Genomic DNA, 23,941 nt, shown 5'->3' on the forward strand with positions numbered 1-23,941 from the left:
ATAGTCATTTTTTTAAAGCACTCTAAAATTTCTATCCTTTTGCTAATGCAATCAGGAAAAGTAGTAGTCTAGTGGTTTCTTAAGTTCCTTCGGAATGGTCATTTCATATTTTTAATTAAGTTGGCTAACACAAGAAAAATTAAAGTCCAAGTACTCGTTAAGCACTTTATAAAAAGCTTAATTAGGATTCAGAAAGGATGGTGTGCGTGCACTCTTATAGCCATAGCTCGGTGGTTGGGGAGTTTTTCTGAAGTAAAGAATCATCATCAGAAAGGTGCAAACCTAGGGATGTTCGCTACTGCACTTGATTGAGGTAGCCACGACTTAGAGTTCACAACATGAGCAAGCCATGGCAAACCCTTAGTTAACTGTTATTAATTACTAATAGAGTTTGCTCGCATTTACCAATAACATTCTTGAAATATCAACGTGATCAATGTCAACGAGAAACACCGACATTTTCGCTTGATTGGAGGTTCACTATGCATGCATGATAGCTCACCATGTAAATTCAATCACTAATAAGAATGAATTGTTTTCTGATGCCAAATTTGAGATCATCATGCATGTGTCCATCGTACTGATTGATTTTGACCAATAATGCAACACTGTTGCTATGTGATGGCATGGAAACCACACACGATGTTGGTGGAGCAGCTGGTACCTTGCCACAAAAGGTACTCACAATCTTCACTCGATGGATCAGCTTGTCGTCCCTTTGTTGCCGTTAGTTGCAATGTTTCTATCTTCATTTCGCGTTAAGGAAGGAACGGGCTCTGATGCGTTGAAGGCCTGAAAGATGTGAACTGGCTGGCTGATCTGACGCTAACATGCATTTTCTCCCGTAGGCATGTGCCGATCAAGGGACACTTGGAACCTTTTGTTCCCAGGAGGTTGTTCGGAGTGGAGTTGGTGGGGAAAGCTCTCGTCCTTGTGTGCCCATTTCATCACTCAATCTCATAATTGGTTGGTTCTAGTGTCTGCTTGCAACGCGAGAACTTCAGGAGGAATTATTTCGGAACTTTTTCATGGATCGCTAAATAGATTCTAATCTAAAGTTTCAATGGATGCCAAAACAAAATTGTTTATCGGGTGGAGTTGGTGGTCACAAATCAAACATTGAAACTTCAAGGTGCAATAATGATCTCAAGAAAATAAAAGATCATTAACTTGTCCCAAATTATATTCTAGAAGGTCAGGATGGTTACATACATTATATCTTTTGTCGTAATTAACCTTTTCTCTCCTTTTCTTTTCAACATATTAATATGCTCCTATGAACATCTTTGAAATTGAGTCGATAAATTTTAAGATTGATCAAGTCACCGCATATAATTTTACTATCAACAGGTATAGGCATGTAACCTACAGACTAAGGAATAATTAACTAAAAATAGAAACACTGATACTGAATTGTAGACAGAATCCAAGTTGACAAGTTCCATCTTTGTGTTAAATGCAAGCGAGGTAATGTATCTCTGGAGACATTTGTCTTGCCGATGTCCTCACATCATTTTACCCTTTCTAATCTAAAATAAAGACTAAAAGAAAGTAGAAACTGGGAACGAGCAAAATTATAGGTTTTGTTGGTGTGCTTGTAGCCGTTTTGTCTTGTTGTATGGTGATGAGTAGGGATGAAAGCGGATCGGATACGAATCGATATTGTGGATCAAATATAGGTATTTTTTTCTCAGATCGAATTCGGATATGAACAGTAACAAGATGTGTCAAATATTGATATTCATCCTATTCGGATTTTAGAAATGCAACTTTGAGTATCCAGCAAGATATAAAATTTCTGATATTAAATTTCGGATTAGTGTCTAAACCCCAGCGTGGAGGTAGGTAACGTGGCGATGAGGCAAGACGGGCACGCTTTATCGGGGCGTTAACCTTGATTCGGGCCGTCCTTGATGTGACAAAATAAAGGTAGCCACTCATGTATTCTGCTCCGCGTGTCTTGTATTCTAATCCACCGCTGTGTTTAGGCTAGCTCGTCACGTTGCAGACAGCCGACAGCATCGACTCATATTTACAAGTAATTTTTTTTCGAAAATAAATGACGTGGTCATCGATAGCAGCTAGCACGGGAGGAGTAATTAGCCCACATCAATTTTCCTCGGCCATTTGTATTTTTTTTTCTAACAGCCAAATATGGACGGAGGAGTGGAGTACGGCGCACCCGGGAGCGGTGGGGGTAGGGTGTCAAAGCGGTGGAGGGGAAGCACAGGAGCGATCCGGGCCATGTACCGAGTGATCGGACGGCCGGGAAGAATGCGCTCCGCCCCCCGGCGATTTGTTTGTTTCCGGCCGTGCATCTAGTGGGGCCGACTGACCGACGATAGCTGACCGCCTGATTCATCTCAGCTCAGGGATGTCATCACGGCGGGCCAGCAGAGTCCCAGTCCCCCGTGAGCTGGTACCTGGTATAGCAGCGGCGTATGCTGCACGATCGCGTTCAAATCGCCGCCCTAGAGTGGGCCCCGCTTGTCAGTGGGGTGCATGGACCAGTGATGACAAGTACGACCCTTTCATCACGTTTGCGTCTTGTTGTCTCACGCTCGCAGTACGGTGGTTCCGACACCGACAAGCACCTGCTGCTTTCTTGTACGCGTGCGCCTAACACCTTCATACCGTATCATACGCTTCCCAGCCGTCGTACCCATAACACGTTTCCGCGAATGTGTGTACCTCCACAAGTCAGCGTGCTACACCAACTTGCTTCTCCTAGATACTACTACTAGTTCCCTCTGAGAAGGAAAACGAAGTGCTACCCACTCGTGTTGACAAACAACGTAACACACTACATGAGTCTCACATGTGTGAGGAACACAACGCCCTGGGAATGATGCCCGATGATTCAACCAACCAGCACCACCGGTAAGGGGTCGCCATGGGGAAGGTTGCCGTCTCATTTTCACGGAGGGGAGCACCGAGTACGTGTGAGATAAAGCTTCCAAGAAGGCGGCTCCATGTGTATTTCTTCACAGTATGTAGTGTATCAAGTACACCTCAATTCGTCTGTCGGCACAAAAGGGGCGCCGTAAATTAATCAACAAGTACATAAAATCCATGAAAAGAAAACTATTACGTTTGTGCGCTTCGTCCATTCAAGAGTACAATAACTTGTACAGTACACACTCATTTATGACTCGTACAGGTATGTACCACTGTTCCCTACTGAAAAAGATTTTTAAACGCTACAGTACTTATAAATTATGAAAGTAAATCTACATTAATGGATTTTCATATTTCAAACTAAATATTTTGCAAAATGATTGGTAGTCTCAATATTCATGTATTTTTTTATGTCAACTAGCTAATACTCCTACATAGCAGCTCGACGTACGTCCTTGTATTATTTTTGAATAAACATTTTTCGTTTATTCCCATTTCATGATGAAGCACTCATGATCCATCGAGCTATAAAAACAAGTAGTGATACATTGGATACAGCGGCTCACGTCCTCACCACGCCGCCATTAGTCTTGACAAATGCAAGACTAATGGCGCATGTATGTATCAATATTATCCCCTAACAAATAAATAAATAAATACAATGATAAAGCTCTCAAATTTAATTATGACAAATACCCCATCGTAATCTTCTAGATTTAAATTAATATTATCCAGTATCCACTAATGCCAAAATGTTTTCTGTTTGTAAATGAAAGAAAAAGGAGAGCTTTTCAACACCCAGGAGAGCTGACACTAAGGCCCCGTTTGCTTCCACTGACTTATTTTTAGCACCCGTCACATCGAATGTTTAGATACTAATTAGAAGTATTAAACGTAGACTATTTGCAAAACCCATTACATAAGTGGAGGCTAAACGGCGAGACGAATCTATTAAGCCTAATTAGTCCATGATTTGACAATGTGTTGCTGCAGTAAACATTTGCTAATGATGGATTAATTAGGCTTAATAGATTCATCTCGCCGTTTAGCCTCCACTTATGTAATGAGTTTTCTAAATAGTCTACGTTTAATACTCCTAATTAGTATATAAATATTTGATGTGACACGTGCTAAAAATAAGTCAGTGGAAGAGAACATCACCTAAGCCCAAGCTGAGCTGGTTTGTGCACACCTTAAATTATGTGACAAAGTGAGGTTTCCACCTACCTTAAATTAGGCATATCAAGGGCTCGATCAGGGCCCCTACCCAGATGAGCTGGTTTCTGGTTGCACAGCATCCAGGTTCCAGTGCCTGACTCATGGAGGTTGGCCGCACCATGATTTATCTGACTAATAAATAATTATCCAAAGGAGGATTTGCATGTTGCCAGACTACTGATTGGTCTCCTAGCTCTCGACGCCCAAGGCTGCGGAAATCAACAATATGTGCTCTCCGTTCCAAATTATAGATCATTTTAACTTTTCTAAATTTATTACTTTTACTGTGCACCTAAATAAATACCATGTCTAGGTGCCTTAAAATATTAAAACGACCTATAATTTGGAACAGCTGATACATTACAGTAGTTACAATGGAGGGTTTAATTTGTGAACTACTGAACTTATTATAACCATAAAACTTGAGATTAAGCACCACAAAAAAGAAAAAAAAATTCTGCGACTATGGGATAGTCAGAAGTTTACTGCTCGATCCTTACCTTAGAGGTTAGCAACAACCAAGAGTTCGGTAGAGAAGAACATTCCGTAATACAGAATGGTTGCAGCCAGCGAAGGTTCCACGGAACGATTCTCATGTCAAGTGGTTAGTTGTTTCGGTTAGATGAATAGCCTATCACGGATTGGAACATGGAACGACTAATGATGGATTTTGTATGCTTGGAGCATCATTAGATGGGGTAGCCTCGTAATCCAAGCTTAGATTTATTTATCTTGACAAACTTAATTACATATTAAGATCGTATTTTCAATTATTGATTTTACATGTGTAGCTGGACAAACAATCGTTCTTGTTTCTTAGTGCAAAGTTGCTTTTACCATGTTTATCTAGCTTCTATGCACTCTCAAGTCTCAAAAACATGAAACACAAAATTATAGCATTTTTAAAGCCCCGTTGGCAATTCTTTCTTCACAAATTACACTGTTTAGCCCAAACTTGGTGTAAAATTTGGTTCTTGGGATATAAGATCCCATTCGGATCAAAGGAACTTCCATAGGAATTTTGGAGGAATGCAAGATTTTTGCCCCTGAACGATGCAAGATTTTTTTTCAGTATTTTTATTGCTAAGCAAGGTGGTGTGTCTTTTCATTACACAATATATATTGTTACTCCACAAACATATAAATGCAATTTATTTCTGTAGAAAAGGAAGTTAGAGTAGGAGCAAATTAAACCACGATCTGTAGCTCGGGCGGGGCCAATCGATCCTAACCGTTCGATCTAGAGCTGACGATCAAATAAGCACCGTAACGGACTCTGGGGTCACTAGCTTGCGGGCCCCACTCGCTGTAGCCTCGGGTACTCGCCTCGGTTCGCGCGCCGGGCGCAGCCGCTCGCAGTGCTCTGGTGCTCCCCATTAATATACTAACCCAAAGAATTCAGCAGCGCCGAGTGAACAATTTAAAAAGCCCCAAAACTGAAGAAAACCAGGAAACCCCGAGAAAATCCAGTATACTGAAGCCAAAAGGCGGGATTTTTTTAGCCGAGAAAGCAGCTTTCTTCCCATTCCCATGGCCCTATAAGGCAGAGAGAGAGAGAGAGAGGGAGAGAGGGAGAGAGCATTGCTGTGGCCCTGTAGGAGGAGGGGCCTGACGGAGAGGGAGGGAGGCGAGGTGGTGGAGCAATGGCGAGAGCGGCCTGGGCCGCATGGCTTCTCGTCCTCCTGTGCTTCGGCGCTTGGACCCCGCGGCGAATCTTGGTCTCCGCGGCCACCGACGCGAATGATGGTGGGCAACACACGGAATCCTGCCTTTGTTTTTTTTTCGTGATCGCATTTCTCTGTCTCTCCACGCTCGTTCTTCTCACGGTTCTTGGTCGATATGCTTCTTGCTGTTCTTTCCTTTCATGGCCGCCCCGGGTTCGATTGGGGGCAAGGTTTGAGGTATTTCGCTTTGCCGCGGCATTGGGTGTATGTATGAGTTCAGTTGCTGTTGCTTGCTTCTTTGAATACCTGTACCCACCATCTAGTTACTGCTGAAGTGCTGATTCGTTTGGGATTTGTGGAAACTTGTTCACCTTCCCCCTGCTGCCGCTGCTTCTTTAGGTCCACTTTCATCAGCTGAATCTCGTGTTGCTGGGTGGTCAAAAGTAGTAGTTTGACAGATTTGGGACTTGGGAGGCGTGGGGGGACTTCGAGCTGTTTCCCCACGCTCCCCGAATCGTCAGTTGATGTGCACATGCTCCGATAAAACTTTTGTTGATTTATATCACAATCTTTGATAGCCAATCTAGAGAAGACAGTCTTTTTGATGGCCACTTTGAGCAAGGGACCTGCATTTGGTTCTTCCGGAAATGTTGCATCTTTCTCCTGCTCTCTAGTTTCTGAGCCAAATCTCGATGCAGTTTTTTTTTGTTGCTTACTTTCGGTTGTTCCAAATACAGTTTGGTTGGAGAAACTGGGAATTATGTCGCACATGAGAAAATGAGGATACTCTCTGGATTAATGACTGGATTAGAAATTATAATTCGAAGGAAAGAAATATCATCTCTTATAGTTTACCCAGCTTTTAGTATTTGGTTTAGTAATTAGTATTGATACAATTTTTTTAATTTTATCAAAAACAGTGAATAACCAATATGGATCTATGATATCACGGCACATAGAAGGTAGATCAGTTTTACTATTTGTGTTTGCGATTTATATTATTGGTCCTCGTATCATGTGAATCTCAAGGCGTGACTGGTCCCAACTTTGGATTTACAAGTACTCATAGTTACTGGTGTTTATTCAACGACACGCCATATCCAATATACTGATTCTTCTCTTTTTCTGCCATGCAGTTACTGCCCTCAACACGCTGTTTACCAGCATGTCTTCACCGGGACAGCTGCAGGGCTGGAAGGCGAGCGGCGGTGACCCCTGCAGCGAATCATGGCAGGGCATCACCTGCTCTGGATCCTCAGTCACTGCAATGTGAGCTTCACATAATCCACTGTAATTGCTTCCTTGCTCAGTTTACTGCTTTGTGCCTTTTGCCTGATGTATTCTCTCTGTAATGGCTACCCTATTAGTAAATTGCCGGGATTGGGACTCTCTGGAACTCTGGCCTACAACATGAACACCATGGATTCACTCGTTGAGCTGTGAGTTTCATTCATGTCCCTCTCATGTAGTCCTGTTCTGTTTCTGGAGTTTTACTTGTTGCTGATTAGCTTACTCCCAATTCATTGCAGAGATTTGAGCCAAAATAATCTCGGTGGTGGTCAACAGATTCCGTACAATCTTCCAAATAAGAAGCTTGAAAGACTGTAAGTCCTTTAGATGCTGGCATGTATACTCTTCTTTCATCTGATGACATGCCATCTGAGTGGATTGTTGATTTGCAGCAATCTGGCAGGGAACCAGTTCTCTGGAGCTGTGCCATACTCAATTTCCACGATGCCTAAACTTCAGTATTTGTGAGTACATTTTCTGTTTCTTTTTGGGTCGAAACTGGATTTGTATTAATTCTATGGTTATATGTAAAGGGCTAAATGGAATTTTTCGATGTATATACAGAAACCTCAATCATAACCAACTATCAGGAGATATCACTGATATATTTTCCAACCTCCCAAGTTTGACGACAGTGTGAGTATTTCCTCTTTTTAATCCTAGTGTAACCAAACTTGCACTATATACCCTTCTTTTTCACATTTCCAACATATGCTTCCTATGATTATATTTCTGTTGAAATCGCTACAGAGACCTTTCCTCCAATTCTCTTACTGGTAATCTACCACAAAGTTTCACTTCGTTGTCAAGCCTGAAAACACTGTAAGAAAGATGACCAATGTATTTTATTTGATCTAACTTTTATTGCTGGTTTTTGTTCCTATAGAGCTGTAACCCATGTCGCTTCATAGGTATTTGCAGAACAATCAACTTACTGGCTCAATCAATGTACTTGCCAATCTTCCGCTTGATGATTTGTGAGTAAATACATTTGCAATACATAAATGGTGTGTTTTACATACTTTGCACAGTATTTTATTATACTTATTTGAGTGCAGGAACGTAGCAAATAACCGCTTCACTGGTTGGATTCCTAATGAGCTAAAGAAGATAAATAGCCTACAGTACGTCATACTCAACTCTTGGTTTTGTGATGATGTAGAGGGCTGTATTTCAACTAATGATGTGTCTGTTTACAGAACTGATGGTAACTCCTGGAGCACCGGCCCATCACCACCACCACCACCATTTACTGCTCCTCCACATTCACGCAGCAACCGTCGGAAAAGCCCAGGCCAGCACTCCAATGGAAGTAACAACTCAAGTTCTGGTGGAAGCTCTGGCATAGGTGCTGGAGCCATAGCAGGCATCATCATATCTGTTCTTGTTATTGGAGCAGTTGTTGCATTCTTCTTGATAAAGAGGAAACAACGAAAAGGTGCAATGCCAGAGCACTATGAACAGCGCCAGCCGTTTAATTCATTCCCTTCAAATGAAGTTAAAGGTGAGGTTGTCTGATGTTTCATATGCCTAAATAGATGCTTTGCTTTATAGTGTCATGCTGATAGTGGTATGGTTCTACAATATGGTAGAGATGAAGCCTATTCAAGAGGCTACCACTGTAGAGGTGGAGTCTTTGCCTTCTCCTGCTGCAGTTAACCTGAAACCACCTCCCAAGATTGAGCGAAACCAGTCATTTGATGATGATGATATTGCAAGCAAGCCTGTTGCAAAGAAAAGTAATGCAGCACCAGTGAAGGCAACTGTTTATTCGGTTGCTGACCTACAGATGGCAACAGATAGCTTCAGCATGGACAACCTTATTGGAGAGGGTACTTTTGGACGTGTGTACAGAGCACAATTCAGTGATGGAAAGGTAAACAGCAGTACATTATCATTAAGGAGTTTTTGGTTTCTTCTTGACAAGAAAGGTTGGACTTAAGTCCATTAAATCACAGTTGTGCAAATGAAAATTTGCAGATCATTGCTCCACACTAGTTCAACATTTCTGTCATACTTTTGTTTTATATGCTACCAAATATTTTGGACAGCAGTTTAGTACTACATGATGTATGACTTACCTTTTTCCTCATTCTCGAATTAGGTTCTAGCTGTGAAGAAACTAAACAGTACAGCACTGCCTAGCCAATCATCAGATGATTTCTATGAGCTTGTGTCCAACATTTCAAAGTTGCACCATCCCAATCTCAGTGAGCTTGTGGGCTACTGCATGGAGCATGGACAGCACTTGCTGGTTTTTGATTTCCACAGGAATGGTTCACTGCATGATATGATTCATCTCTCAGATGAATATAACAAGCCACTCAGTTGGAATTCTCGTGTTAAGATTGCATTGGGCTCTGCACGTGCACTAGAGTAAGTGGATCTTATCCCCCCTCTCTGTGATTAGCTGTTCATTGTTCATGCTTGCTCCCCCCCCCCCCCCCCCCCCCCCCCCCCCTCATAAAAAGAATATGCTCATTGAATTATATGTTGCCACACAATGTCTGCATTCACTTTGGTTAATGGAACCCTGTCGGCAAGCACATCATATTTACTCTTTATACCTTCCTGTAGGTATCTTCATGAAATCTGTTCTCCATCTATAATTCACAAGAACTTCAAGTCATCCAATATTTTACTGGACACAGAGCTCAATCCTCACATTTCTGATGCTGGACTTTCAAGTTTTGTTCCAGATGCTGAATTCCAGGTAAAGCATGTTTAGAAGTATATATATTGTAAAGAAGCACCTAGTCCATTGCTTAATTAGTTATGGCCCGTGGACTTTCTATAATGTTAGGGATATAACCTTGTTTAGTCATGAAAGAACACCAACAGTTATTTTCTAGTTCAAAACAACCAATAATATAGTTGCTCTTAAATGGATCAAATCCACATATCACAGACAAATTCTTCATGTTGCTTCAAAATGAAACATCTGCAGGCTTCAGATCAGGGTTCTGGATATGGTGCCCCTGAGGTGGACATGACTGGCCAGTATACCCTCAAAAGTGATGTCTACAGCTTTGGAGTTGTCATGCTGGAGCTCTTGACAGGCCGAAAGCCATTTGACAGGTACCCCTACCATCACTAGCTGCCTGCACTGCTTTTAACTAGTTGTCTATGGAGTGATTGATGATTGGCTATTATGGTGACCTGACTATATTTCATAACAACACAGCTCTAGGCCCCGGTCAGAGCAATCACTTGTCCGGTGGGCAACTCCCCAGCTGCATGACATCGACGCCTTGGACCGGATGGTCGATCCGGCGCTCAAGGGCCTTTACCCCGCAAAATCCCTCTCCCGTTTTGCAGACGTTGTTGCACTGTGTGTCCAGGTATGAACTTCAGTCCCTACATACAACACGGTTAGTACATGTGTCAAACAACAAACCATGTGAACCAAACCTTTGCTGGTACAGCCTGAGCCGGAGTTCAGACCTCCCATGTCTGAGGTGGTGCAAGCGCTGGTCCGGCTCGTTCAAAGGGCCAACATGACCAGGAGAATGCTCGACGGCGAGGAGGCTTCTCGGCGACCGGATGACCAGGACCAGGAATTCGTCTAACAAGTGAAACAATACATACATCTTGTGCTGAACCTGCATACCATCTTACTGTTGCGACTGTTAACTTTTGGTCCCCCAACACAACACGTACTGCAGGAAAAAGTAGGGGGGAAAACAGCTGTTTCGAATTCTATCAGTACATATTACAGGTTTTGTTTCGTATAATGAAATATACAGGCTGGTGTGTTATGCCTCTGGTGTCCCTAAACCCTAATGCTGTGTTGCCTGGACCCTGGAGTAACCTTTATCGTACTTACTGGTAGCTAAGCGTCAGTGTAATAATGTGGACAGTATATGCGAAACGTGAATTGTGATATGGGAAGATTTTTAAATTCACAAAAAACAGCAATTTCTATAAGGTGGTCAACAACTGGTCCCTTATCAAGAGTCGATGATATTTTTACTCCAAAAAAAGTCAATGATATTTCAATATACGTTTCCCTGGACATTCGGCATGCTCGCTTCAGCTTATAAGCTGGCTGAAAAGATAAAGCGGCTGATTTATTGTGAGAGGAAAATACTGTTTGGTGGCTGATAAGCCGGCTGAATAATCTGAAGCGAATAGGCCGATTTTCTACTTAACATATTTATTCTCCATTCCAACTAGTTTTCATGGTTCAGCCAACTGTTCTTTGACAGCTGGAACAGTGAAATAGTTCATTCCAGCTATTTTTCTTTTGCAACATTTTTCCGTATCAACTTTTGACAACTGAACATTTCCTCTATTTAATCTGTCGAACAAAAAAAAAATCTCTATGCAATATACTTATATATGTTTCGGTGACCCAGAAGAAGGGTATGTAGGTCAATTCAGGTTACCCAAATATCCAAGCGTTAAACCAAAACCAACACCAAAAACTTAATGGCTCGGCCTTATAGTGTAATTACATTATTTTTCGTTGAATTGGGTCAAGAGCCCAAGCAAACCTTACATTGCCTAGCATGGGCCGATCTCCTTCCTAGCAAATATCTTCATTAAGGTTCAGGCCCATTCTCAGAACTTGGGTCCATAACTTCTTAAGGTTCATGTTAATTCTCTCAAAAATTATACCGATCAATAATGCTGAATATAATCACAAAATATTAAGCCTAGTGAACAGAATTTCTGTACTACTATCAGTATATAAACTAAGAATCAAGATTGCATCTAGACAATTAAAAATGTATAAGATGGCATTCGTAAATCCACCATACTGAACAAAGAATAAGCATTCATAAATCACCAACTGAAAGCTGACCAGAATCAGATAAACTAATACAGGGAAATTTAGCCAAGGGGCATATAAACAACATTCCTTTGAACGATCATGGACCCTAAGTCCCTACCCCTTCCCGTACAAATCACCATAAAACCCTAAACAAATGCGGGAACAGTGGAACACACCAATCACCTATGGACCCTAAAATACCCCAAATCACCTTATACACTTAATCACGAAAAGTAAGAAAAAAGAGAAGCTTGAGAATTATAGATCGAGTTATGACGAATCGTTGGTGGCTCGCATTTGCTTGTGAACCATCCTAACTTCTTATTAATATATGCGGAACACCTAAGTGTTTCGGATTAAAAAAAAAGGGACATTGAGTGGAACCCGCCAAAGAGCACAATGCGTATGGTCAAAATTGATGACAAAGATACCATAATGAATACATTCGGGCCACATACACGGAGATAACAGAACAAAATCCAAAACAAGAAACATCTCGCTGATTTAAGACATGCACGAATCTTGAAAAACTTCAAGTTGTCTAGAAATACCAAACCAAATCCATCCCCATAAATAAGTCGCCAAACTGTAGGATGCAAACGGGTATCCTCATCTCTCCAAAGTAGTTTAAGGAAAAACATAAGTACATGTACAACTTTGTGTATTTTTACAGAAAAAAAACCATTTTAACTTGTACTAATAAAAGTGCAAGCAAGTAAAGTATAAGAGTACTTTAACAACAAAACAACAAACATGTAACATGGCAGGACGGGGGGAGTACATTTTATCTCGCGTAGCACGTATGTAACGGAAAAGGACCTCAGCTCACCAGTGTCGTCAATTGTCATGCGTGACATTCGCAGTTTGACGTATAAACATTCGTACACATTGCATCTGATATCGTAGTTTATTGCTCCTACACATAGTAAGGGGTGTTTGGATTTTAATCCGGATTAAAATTCCTGTCACACGAATATTTGGAGGCTAATTGGGAGATTAAATATGAGCTAATTATAAAACTAATTACACAGACGGAGGCTAATTCGCGAGACGAATCAATTAATCCTAATTAATCTATCATTAGCATATGTTTACTGTAGCATCACATTATCAAATCATGGACTAATTAGGTTTAATAGATTCATCTCGTAAAGTAGCCTCCATCTGTGTAATTGGTTTTGTAATTAATCTATATTTAATATTTTTAATTAGTATCTAAATATCCGGTGTGTCGGTGTGATAGGAATTTTAGGAGGACAAAGAACCGACCTAATATGATATTACTAATATCTATATCTATGGATGATATTCTTGGAAAAATTCCGTTTGAGATCCCTCGTGCGACCTTGCCTGCCAAGCTCCATTCTCGGCCAGCGTGTTCCGCCTGGCACCCCGGACGCAGAGAGATCTTTCCGCTCACGATGGGTTAGCCCTCCGCGGGCCCCGCCAGTCAGGATCCTGCCAGCAGTGCCCAACCCCCCGCAGAAAATATCGGGCACGAGATATTTTCCGCCCCAAGGCGCCCCACGCCGCCACGTGGAAAAGTACCGCCACGCCATCGTAAAGCCCGGCTGGTGGCCCACGGACCCCTCCTCCCCTCCTCTCCTCACCTGCACACAAGGCTCCCCGTACCAGCTGAGATGTATCTGCATTCCCTCTCCATCTTCGCCTTCTCCTCCGTCCCGTTTGATTTTCCTTCCGCATGGCGCGCAGGCTATAAATTCGAGGCAGCCTCTGCAGAGCTCGATCTCTCTCCCTCTCGTTTCTCTCTCCCTCTCGTTTCTCTCTCCGAGGCATACTATTTCTCAGATTTTTCGTCTGTTTGCATCAGATTTCACGGAGAGCTGTTTCGTTTCCGTCTGAATCTTGAGAAATATCTTGGGCTCTCCAGCTTGATTTCTCTGCCGTTTCCTTGATTTTCTTTTGCGGCATCGAAAATATCAATCGACTCATTGCGCCCCCCCCCCCCCCCTTCCCCTGATTTTTCGTTGATTTTTATTGGTTCGAATTGATCGCTTCTTCGACATCAAAGTTTCCTGGCTTGATAATATCCAATCGGATAGGCCCTTTCCCCTCTCCATTTGGGAAAGAGAAAAGGGGAGAGATCCAAAACTCGTCGGAATTCCCTGAACTCATCGGTTACCCTGGTTCTGAAAAATAATCCGATGGGGGATGTGTCGTTGAACCCCCAGCCGTTGATCAACGACGAGCCGCTGACCCTGCCCGCCAGTGCTGCCAAGGTAATCGATCAAAATTCTTGCTTTTACTGACAAAAGAGCGTTATGTTGGTGCGTGATGAGGGCTGCTCATTCTGTTCTTTCTTTGGATCCTGCAGCATGTTTCCATTCTGGGAGTCTTTTAATTCGCCTCTGAATCCTAATAATTTCACATCCAGTACAATTTTCCTTCTTTAATTAGCTCTTGTAAATCACCGCACAATTCATTTGTTGGTGCTGTCCACACGCTATTGCTCTTAAAAGATAGAGCATGGCAACGTATTTGACATTTTCCTCAAGGCTTTATCTACTGTTTGATATAAAAGTGAAAAATGATTGATACAATATATATGAGTATATTGACCTTCAACCTTTGCTTCAGCTAGCACTTTATCTTATAATCTACTAATATTGTACTTCAATAATTTTTGTTTGGTACAAGCAATTTTAGACCATGACATGTCCTGATTCTTCAGCAGGATGTTCAAGTTCGGGACTTGATGTCATCCGGATGGACAAATGAGCGGCACAGCTCCTACTTAAGCTCCATGGAGGCATCCTTCGTGGACCAACTATATGGACATCAGAACCATGGGATTCATGCAAATAAGAAGCATCTGGGCAACAATGGGTTCAAGGTGATCCAAGAGGGTGTTTGCAAGAATATCAGGTTTGAGAGGAACCAACCTTGCACGCGTGATGCTGGAATGAACTACCTTCCTGAGAATCCATGGGTCAGGCGTTTTAGGCCACGCAGTGCTGGTGTGAGTCGCCGTGATGATTGTGCCGAAGCTATGGCTGATGATTACGGGTCAGGAACAGACACGGTCCGAGAGAAGGTCAGGATGCATGGGGGAGAAGTGAAGCCTTGTGCCAGACAAAATCTTATTGGTAAAAGCAAAGGTCACAACTTCAGTACTCTGATTACATTGTTTGCATATTGTTTTCTGCACTATATGTTTCACTATGGAGTGATAAAAGAGTTCAAAATTACAGTTTTAGGTTGACGAATAAGCATGCCAGAACGGTGCTGCAATTTAACATATAGATTTGCAGGTAGTTACCATAATCTGCCAAAAAAGTAGTGTAAACCATAGCTTGCAGGATATAACACACCTGTAGAAATGAGCATTAAATTACAGAATGGGTTTTGGTCGCAAAGAGACTAGAGAGCACGTATTGGCTTTACACTCGGAATTCAATGAATGACATAACATAGGGAATCATTTTGTCTCTAGCTCTTTGACGCTCCCTGTGTTGTTGTGCTTACCTTGTCAGAATAAATTGTTAAGAAAGTGCTAGCGGTTGGCATGCTTAATCATCTATTCTGCACCTTTTAAGATATTTCCAGATTTGGTTTCCTGTTCCACAAAGATTATCCTTCAGTTAATCATGCAACCAAGTCGTTGGGTCCTTCCCAATAGTGTGACAAAACAGGTCATCAACATGGAAATACATACTGTATGCATGTCAGATATCACTTGCACCTGCTAATGTCTATAGTATATGTCAGATTAACCCACTACTTAACACTTCCAATTGTCATCCTATTCATCTAATCAGAACTGAGGGATTTTAACAAAGACATTTCATTTTACCCTTTTGCAGAAGTCTCTGATCAAAATTTTGCCGAGGAGGAGGTTGATGCTAGTAATGAACCGTGCAAGAAACAGAGGCCTACTTCATCCAGTGGGGCACCAAATGACCCGGGAATGTAATGGGCTCAATAATCCAGATCTGTTGTAAGTATTAGAAGAAAGTCATTCACAACATAGACGGTGAATTTAACCTTTGCACAGGGGGTTGGTTGGTGCTCACCTCGGCTCTCTGTATCTTCAGGTTGTTTTGTTTTTCTTCTGGAAAAGCACGAGCTGCTACAAAAGCTGGTGAAATCCAAGGCGCTCCAAAACCTGAAGGATGTCATGGAAGACATGTTCTGGGATCTTGCTGAAACACTGTTACAGGTGCTATTTGAAGTCTTTTGGTGGCGCAAACTGAATTATATTCTGCAATTGCTCTCTACCGCGGTCCGTGGTCTATTTTTGCGGCGTGAAGGGCTGTGCTCGTAGGATGTATCTTCACTCCGTGGGTGAATTGCCTGGTGTTTGTTAAATCAATTCGATTTTTGTGCTATTGGAGCAAATTCGTTTGGTGAATTTGAGCTACTACTGCCTGCAAAGTTTATGTTAACATCCATACCTTCCACGGCATGGAAAATGATTCAAATGTTGTTAGTCCTTTCAGACTTTGTGCAAACCTCTCAAAAGAAATGACTTTCTGCAACCGCTTTTTGTATCGTTTCGTGACGAGTCAAATCTTGAGCTAGCCTTGTGAACCCGGGAATAAAACCTGTGGAACCGGCCAGGGCCCGGGCCACGATGTGATCGCTTCTTTCAGTCTCATTGTGTTCAACTCCTCATTTCTATCTCTCGAAGGTTCATCGAATCCTTTTCAAAAAAAAAAAAAAAAATGAAGGTTCATCGAATCTGACTGACATGGACGCCCGGGGACAGGCCCAGGGCCTAGTACTCACGCTAAACGTGCAATATCTTGGGCCGAACAGAGGCCGAAACGTGTACGAAGGCATGGATTTTTTATTTTGTGGATCATAGCTTCATTCATATGATTAATCACCAGGATTACAATCAGCCTCCAACAGGCTACACACAAAGGGCCAGTTTGGCAGGGCTCCGGCTCCGGCTCCGTGCGCTTACCGAAGCACGGAGGAGCCGGAGCCGCACCAAACGGCATTGACCGCGGAGCTATTTTTTGGCACATTTGGGAGGAGCCGGAGCCATTTTAGGCCTGCATGGAGGAGCCCAAAAAAGTGGCTCCGCGGCTCCGGCTCCGGCTCCGCACGAGAAGCCCCTCGCGAGGAGCCCTGCCAAACTGGCCCAAAGGCTAGCTACACGCCACTCCCCTACTTGCGCCGTTGTTATGGCCTGTTTAGCTACATGTGTGTCATTAATGATGCATCTTCAGTGACGGGCTCCATATCGGTTACTTCTGCCGATCTTCATCCTTCATCGAATGAACTTTTTTTTAAGAGTGGCTCCTTAAAAGAACATCTAAACCTCTAATTCAATTTTGACGATTATTGACAACATGATCATTGCGACTAACGTGTGTTTTGCAGTGGCATTCAATAAGTTAGTACAATGATAGGCTTTTATGGTATTTAATGCCCACATCATATGTTTGAAATTGTATTGGTTCGAAGGATAAGTGTGAAGGCTAAGGACAAGCTAGTTCCAAGTGTGGTTTGTTGTTGAGAGACACTTGATTAGCATAGGTTTTAAATTTTCTTTTGACCGTACTATAAAGGGGTGAAAAATAGTAGCTTAACCTAGATGAGTCTTTGAGTAGATGCACACTTGTGAAATTAGGCTCTAGGTAGCTCAGTTAAAGTCCCGAGATACGAAGAAGAAGTAGCGGAACTTAGAGAAATTGAATTGGACAAGTTTCCCGCAATTATTACGCATAATGGGTGTCAGTGATTGATTCAAGGACCAATGTTATGGGTCACCGAACCACTCGGTGACTGCAGTATGTGCTGTGTGCATCACATCAGGTCCGATGGTAAAATTATATATTATCGGATCACCCTATAGCCCTGTTTGTATCCGTTTTTTTGACCTCGCTTACCTATGTAGCAAGCTTATCAGGACTGGAGAATCTAGTGTTTGAATAAACTGAGTGTTTGGCAATCCTGATTATTTTCAGTTATTATCTTCCCTGGATGTTAACATGACCTGAATACCCTAAGGCTGATAATAGTTCACTTTTATTTTTAATACAAGAAGAATCTGATATCTTTTGAGTTTGTTAAATAGAAATTATGTTACAATACTTTCTAATGCATATAAAGATTATAAATTAACCATTATAAATTAAATATTAGTGATGGGTACTAGAATGAATCATGAAACCATAGCAGCAGCAGTAGCATCATGCAATGCACCCCATATCCATGTCATCTCCTAAAATACCGCCATCATCCATGCTAGGTTGGGTCGGATGATGTTGATGCTCGTTATTCACTTTTAGTGCTATTTAACTAGTGTTTTCAGGCATATTCTTATACTAATTCGCCACTTGGCACCTGAAATAACCCCATATTCGCATATGTGTTGTGTTTTGGATTATATTGCAAAATCGTAGGAAATATAACATAAATGAAGGATTTTTCTACAAGTTGGATTTGGACTTGGACTTTGGATATTGGAAGGTTCAGACATGAACATTGAACTGCAGGCCCGCAGTAGGAGCTGAAACTTGCACGGGCCATATCTTCTTCATCCGAACTCTAATTGGAATAAATTTACAGGGAAAATTGTATGGCTCGACAAGATCTACAACTTTCATATGAAACGCTCGGGAGCTGTCAACCTTCACGAATGCCTTTTTCTTGGACATAGTGGCCCCTTAAACTAGGTGTAGTCACTTAGCCGAGCAGGGAGCTGTCAACCTAACGAGAGGTACCTGATTCCATCGCTGAGGCAGACATATAGGGCTTATTTGCATCAGACCTTGAAAAGAAGGCCTGCACGCAGCGTCTCCAGACTTCCGATTTGTCTCCACGCGTCCGATTTCCAGCCTTGTGGCCATATCGACCTGCTTAGCACTTGCAGCTTCCCCGGGGCTGCAACCAAACATGCCTTGATGTGCTCATGTGCAGCTGCAGTAGTGGTGGTGGTCACGAGGTTGCAAATGAATCTAATTGCTTACACTAATAGATATCAAACAGGTGACTGAAAAATCACCAACAGCAAATTAAACTGGTTCTCTCTATTTCAAGAACCCTAATTGTCATATATAGTGATAGTGATTAGTGAAATACTATTTAATAGATGTTTAAGACAAAAGCTAATTAATTCAAACAGGTGAAATGATGACCGAAAATGGTGTAAAAACCTAGCCCCAAAATCTCGTGGATAACGTGGAGAGCTACTTCGGGTTGGAGATCTTTTTAAGCGGTTGTAGAAAACCTTTTAGAAGTATGGACACGCAATCACGTGGATAGATTTAGGCGGATATCAGCATCAATATAGACCAGTAGGCTGCATGACAAATTGTTCTATAGCACATACTAGTAGAATAAAATTGTTTAACAGAACAGGGCACTCGACTAGCCAGTAATACATATCCTATAGTGACCCGGGAGCACATGCATCGGCCCTCTATATATATAAGAATGACTCCACGTTAGTTCCTCACCATCTCACTTCAGATATAGCAAGTCTTAAATTTTGCTTTTGGAACATCTCTCTCCCTTTCACGATCGAAAGAATGACTCAACGTTAGTTCCTCACCATCTCACTTCAGATATAGCAAATCTTAAATTTTACTCTTGGAACATCTCTCTCCCTTTCACGATCGAGCGTACGTGCGCGCGCGCGCACAAACAAACAATGGGTTCCAATGTTACGGCAATTCCTCTGATCGGTAAGATTTTAGTGACCTAACACATCTTATTACTCATCTGTCCCTTGATTTACTGAAGTAGCTTAGCTTGTTAGAGATTTTGAGTTTCTTATTTTCCTTTTGTTTTGTTATTTCTCTTTGGTATATCAGATATTCTGATACATGTTCTCTTGTGCCTCTTTGTAATATTTATGGTCTGATACATTTTCGAAAGAAGATGTCGGAAGCTGCAATTTTATCTTCCATTATCTAAAAGAAATATGTCCGTTGATTTGGAAGTATAGGGTTATCATTTGCCGACTACCGTTTCCTTCTTTCTTTTATCTTTTTTCCCATTGTCAGATATCGCCCCACTTGTCGAAAAGATTGATGATCCAGACATGGCAAATCATAAGGATTTGCTACGAGTTGTCCAAACGTTGGACTATGCTTGCAAGGAGGTTGGATTCTTTTATGTGGTAAGCACTCATGCATGAACTCTGATGACTGCAGACGATTTGCTTGAAACTTTTAAGCAAATTGGCACACGCTTAATTTAACTTGCAATAATATTTTGATGTTTGAATAAAAAGAGAATGAGTTACCATTAACTATGGTTGTAGCAAAGCAACATATGTAATGTTCAGAATTCTTAGGCAAATAATATCAACTGAACTACTTCAGCTGGATTTTTTTTGTACATATGATTTTTAGAAATAAATAAGAAAGGAACATATAGCATTAAGCCATCACCAGCTATAATTAGCTTGCTTTCCTTGTTATGAATGAAAACAACAAAAGGCTGAATATCTAACTAAGGTAACTATACTTGTAACTTGCTACAACAGAAAGGCCACGGTATTTGTGAGATGCTAATGCGGGAAGTGAGGGATGTGTTACACAAATTCTTTCAGCTTCCTTATGAGGAAAAGATGAAGATTAAGATGACACGTCAAAGTGGGTATAGGTGTGTGACTGCTTAAACGTGTCCAATGTCCTTATAAGATCCATTTTTGGGTGTTGAGGCCCTTTTAAAATGATTGTTATTTTCAGGGGGTATCAAAAACTAGGAGAGAATATTACCAAGGAAAAACGTGATATGCACGAAGCAATTAATGTGAGTTTTTGTCTCTCCTGTCTCTGTATTTCTCTTGTCATTTTTTAAGTTGTTGGGAGCTAAACTAACCAGAAGAACCATCATTGCAGTGCTTGACTCCTATTGCACCTGGTAAATACGGAGATCTTGGTAAAACACTTGAAGGATACAATCTGTGGTACGTTTCTGAATTCTGAATTCCTGTTTAATTTGTTTTCTGTATTGTACATTAAATCTTGAACAAATTTAATCTGATATAGGACTGGATTATATCCATAATGAAGAAAAAAAAGGGTACAGTTCTGTGACAACAAAAAAAATCTTTTATATTGTCACATTAGATTTCCTTTAATTTTATCAACAAATTCCACTTGTGCATAATTAGCATGGCAATAATTTTCCTTTTGAACCATTGCAATTGCCGATATATATATTTGCCTACTTCCACACTAAAGAACCAATTCAATTATCTTTCACCAGGCCTGAATACCCATCAAATTTTAAGGTAGTGCTGGAAAACTATATCAGCCTCCTCAAAGGTCCACTTCTTGACTTACTAAAATTATATCCATTCTCCTTCTCTTATCACTAGATGTAGACATTACTGGTGTTTGGCATGCTCTGTTTCTCACTGCAGATCTTTCAAGGAAGATCATGCGAGGTATAGCTTTGGCATTGGGCGGGCCTGTTGATGCCTTTGAAGGGGGAATAGCAGGAGATCCTTACTGGGCTCTAAGGCTGATTAGTTACCCGGTTTCAAGTGATGTCCCAGAAGAGAAACGCACTGAAACTGGGATGTAAGCGAATAGCATGTCGCCATATGTCGTTTCTTAAATTTTGCACTATTATTCCTTGATATGCTTTCTGGCTGGATACATCTAACTCTTGTCTATATTTTTGGTGTTTCCATGTGTTCTGGGACTAATTTAGGGGATCTCACACCGACTACGGTTAGTGCATCTCTTCTACAAGTTTCACTAGAGAGTAGAGATCCCCTGAATTATAGAGAGTAGTATCTGTAGACTAATTTAGAGAATCTTTTTTTACACCCCGTGCTTTAACTTTATTGCTTTCATGATTTTTAGTCTTGTTTTGAACTTTCTATAGAATGGGAGATTATTTGCCTCACTAGATTAAAACTGCAGGACTTCTGACACTGGTTAACCAGGATGATGACATGTGTGCCCTTGAGGTAATTGTTTCTTGATTCTTCACTCTCAGGTAACCTGTGTATATGTCATATGTCACTCCCTGGGCTTCTCTTGTAGATTTGTTGGCTTAGCCGTATATGCCTACCAATTTCTGAGGTCGTATTCATATATCACAAAAAATTGCCTAAACGATCAACTTCAGTCAGATTTATTTTTTCTTTATTTTGCTTCATAGTAGCGATCTGGAATCCTGTTAAATGATGTATGTATTGTAGAAATGATCTGTGATGTTTATTTTACTCTAATAAAACATAATAGAATTGAAATGTGCTCCAAGATGTGAGCTTAATTCGATTCGATACAATAATCAATATTATGTATATGTACTTCTCCTAGTCCAATGGTATCTTAGCACTCTAGGTGTATTGTCCATTATTTGTCCATTCCTTTAATGAGCGAAGCAAAATATGTATATAATCTTTCATGATGCAATTTCAGGTCCAAAACCGTTCCGGTGTGTGGATACATGCCAACCCAATTCCTGGAACCTTTGTTTGCAACATCGGTGACATGCTCGAGGTATATTTTGCCCAATTTTTATTCCTAGCGAGTTCATTGACGATATCCTGATTGTCTTCAGAACATAGAGATTATACCAACATAATGTTTCATTTAGGTCTGGTCAAATGGAATTTACCAACCCACGGTTCATAGAGTCATCAACAGCTCCCATCAACGCCGCGTATCTGCTGTGTTTTTCTACGAGGTATACATCATACATGCATAGAGTCATAGAGATTACTCATTTTTGTCTAATTTTGTTTTCCTTAAACAATGCTGGTACAGACAGACTTTGATGCAGCTGTGGAGCCCGTTGCGTTCTGCGTGGAGAAAACAGGCAGCGTCGCCAAGTATGAGAAGGTCGTGTATGGGGAGCGTCTGGTTCAGAAGGCCTGCTGCTGCTTTGGTGATTTATAGGGCTGGAGCATTAGTCATATCGCTACTGTGATAATAAAGGGATTACTATATCCACAGACAATGAACTATCTGCTGTTAAACTTATGTGATATGCTGTGAAATAAAGTAACAATTGTATCCATATATACAATCAACTAAATGCTGTTAATTACTTTTATGTAACTTTAGTTAGTTTGTGCAATTAAGGCAGAATCCATGCATATATAGTCAACTATAGCTGCCAACTCAAAGACAGCCGTATTTAGTTCATTTGTAATTTTGAAAATCTTTTTATTTGGATGGTTTTCAATATTTTTATACCTTGATTGAAAATTAGCATTGTCATCATAAAATATTATCCTGGCTTAAACTAAATTATCAACCATGAAAAATAAAGAGTATGACTCAAAACTGTACCTACCAAATTTTACGGGACAACCCAAGCATTTGGACAGAACCTTGGTGCTTTTGTGACGACAAATGCATGATTTACTCATTATATCACCACAAGGCTCTGCTTTGTCTAAGATTGTAAGTCTCTAATATTTGGATCTCTGGGCCCAAGACTTGGGATACCCACACGATGACGCCAATAAGCCCCTCATCAAAGTAGGATTTGCCCACGCTGGAAGCCGGCTTCATAAACCAAATGCATCTAAAGAACCTTGCAATAGTACATAGCACAGGAACCACTCCTAGTGCAAGGAAGCAGAGCCCTCACAAATGAAATGTTCACATTCTGGAAGCAGTTTAGGCTGACAAGCTCCTTCAACCTCGGATCAAAACTTTTGCTAGGGGGTGTTTGGAAGACAGGGGTTAAATTTTAGCCCCTGTCACATCGTATGTTTGGATACTAATTAGGAGTATTAAACGTAGTTTAATTACAAAACTAATTGCACAACCCCTAGGCTAAATCGTGAGACGAATCTATTAAGCCTAATTAGTCCATGATTTGACAATGTGGTGCTACAGTAACCATTCGCTAATGATGGATTAACTAGGCTTAATAGATTCGTCTCGTGATTTAGCCTAGGGGTTCTGCTATTAGTTTTGTAATTAGCTCATGTTTAATCCTCCTAATTAGCATCCGAACATCCGACGTGATAGGGCTAAAGTTTAGCCCTTGGTATCCAAACACCCCCTTAGATGTGTTACCAACGCATGCTCCAGGCGGAGCTGGCCTGAAATTTTAGGTGGAGCAAACTTACCTCCTCATTGAATGACACCGGTACATACCCATATACCGTGCTCAAACTTGCCGCTGACAGCAC

At 41.2% G+C, this 23,941-nt stretch overlaps 3 protein-coding genes across 5 annotated transcripts; all 3 read left to right on the forward strand.

The window, feature by feature from the left end:
- Positions 1 to 5,536: 5,536 nt before the first annotated feature.
- Positions 5,537 to 10,828, forward strand: LOC117840344 (protein STRUBBELIG-RECEPTOR FAMILY 6). The gene is made up of 16 exons (XM_034720850.2): positions 5,537 to 5,862; positions 6,917 to 7,049; positions 7,148 to 7,219; positions 7,310 to 7,384; positions 7,463 to 7,534; positions 7,635 to 7,706; positions 7,821 to 7,892; positions 7,982 to 8,047; positions 8,129 to 8,194; positions 8,270 to 8,574; positions 8,663 to 8,946; positions 9,175 to 9,446; positions 9,648 to 9,783; positions 10,018 to 10,148; positions 10,255 to 10,411; positions 10,496 to 10,828. Exons 1-16 carry the CDS (start codon positions 5,760 to 5,762, stop codon positions 10,637 to 10,639), a joined length of 2,160 nt encoding a protein of 719 aa, XP_034576741.1. The 5' UTR covers positions 5,537 to 5,759; the 3' UTR covers positions 10,640 to 10,828.
- Positions 10,829 to 13,431: 2,603 nt separating this feature from the next.
- LOC117835985 (cold-regulated protein 27) lies at positions 13,432 to 16,346 on the forward strand. Of its 3 annotated transcripts, none has more exons than XM_034715329.2 (4): positions 13,432 to 14,087; positions 14,540 to 14,954; positions 15,672 to 15,805; positions 15,903 to 16,346. In XM_034715329.2, exons 1-3 carry the CDS (start codon positions 14,013 to 14,015, stop codon positions 15,779 to 15,781), a joined length of 600 nt encoding a protein of 199 aa, XP_034571220.1. In that variant the 5' UTR covers positions 13,432 to 14,012; the 3' UTR covers positions 15,782 to 15,805; positions 15,903 to 16,346. The 3 variants fall into 3 exon arrangements, with proteins under 3 accessions (XP_034571220.1, XP_034571218.1, XP_034571219.1); XM_034715327.2 differs by having other exon boundaries at positions 13,436 to 14,087; positions 14,540 to 14,966; XM_034715328.2 differs by having other exon boundaries at positions 13,438 to 14,087; positions 14,543 to 14,966.
- A 2,918-nt stretch (positions 16,347 to 19,264) lies between these two features.
- Positions 19,265 to 22,902, forward strand: LOC117839600 (homoarginine-6-hydroxylase 2-ODD-233). The gene is made up of 12 exons (XM_034719981.2): positions 19,265 to 19,508; positions 19,830 to 19,945; positions 20,315 to 20,433; positions 20,520 to 20,583; positions 20,673 to 20,740; positions 21,043 to 21,101; positions 21,200 to 21,359; positions 21,493 to 21,512; positions 21,708 to 21,754; positions 22,212 to 22,292; positions 22,390 to 22,479; positions 22,560 to 22,902. The coding sequence occupies exons 1-12, from the start codon at positions 19,475 to 19,477 to the stop codon at positions 22,689 to 22,691; spliced, it is 990 nt and encodes a 329-aa protein (XP_034575872.1). The 5' UTR covers positions 19,265 to 19,474; the 3' UTR covers positions 22,692 to 22,902.
- Positions 22,903 to 23,941: the final 1,039 nt, after the last annotated feature.

Source organism: Setaria viridis, chromosome 9 (assembly GCF_005286985.2).
Source record: "Setaria viridis chromosome 9, Setaria_viridis_v4.0, whole genome shotgun sequence".
Classification (NCBI taxonomy): Eukaryota; Viridiplantae; Streptophyta; class Magnoliopsida; order Poales; family Poaceae; genus Setaria; species Setaria viridis.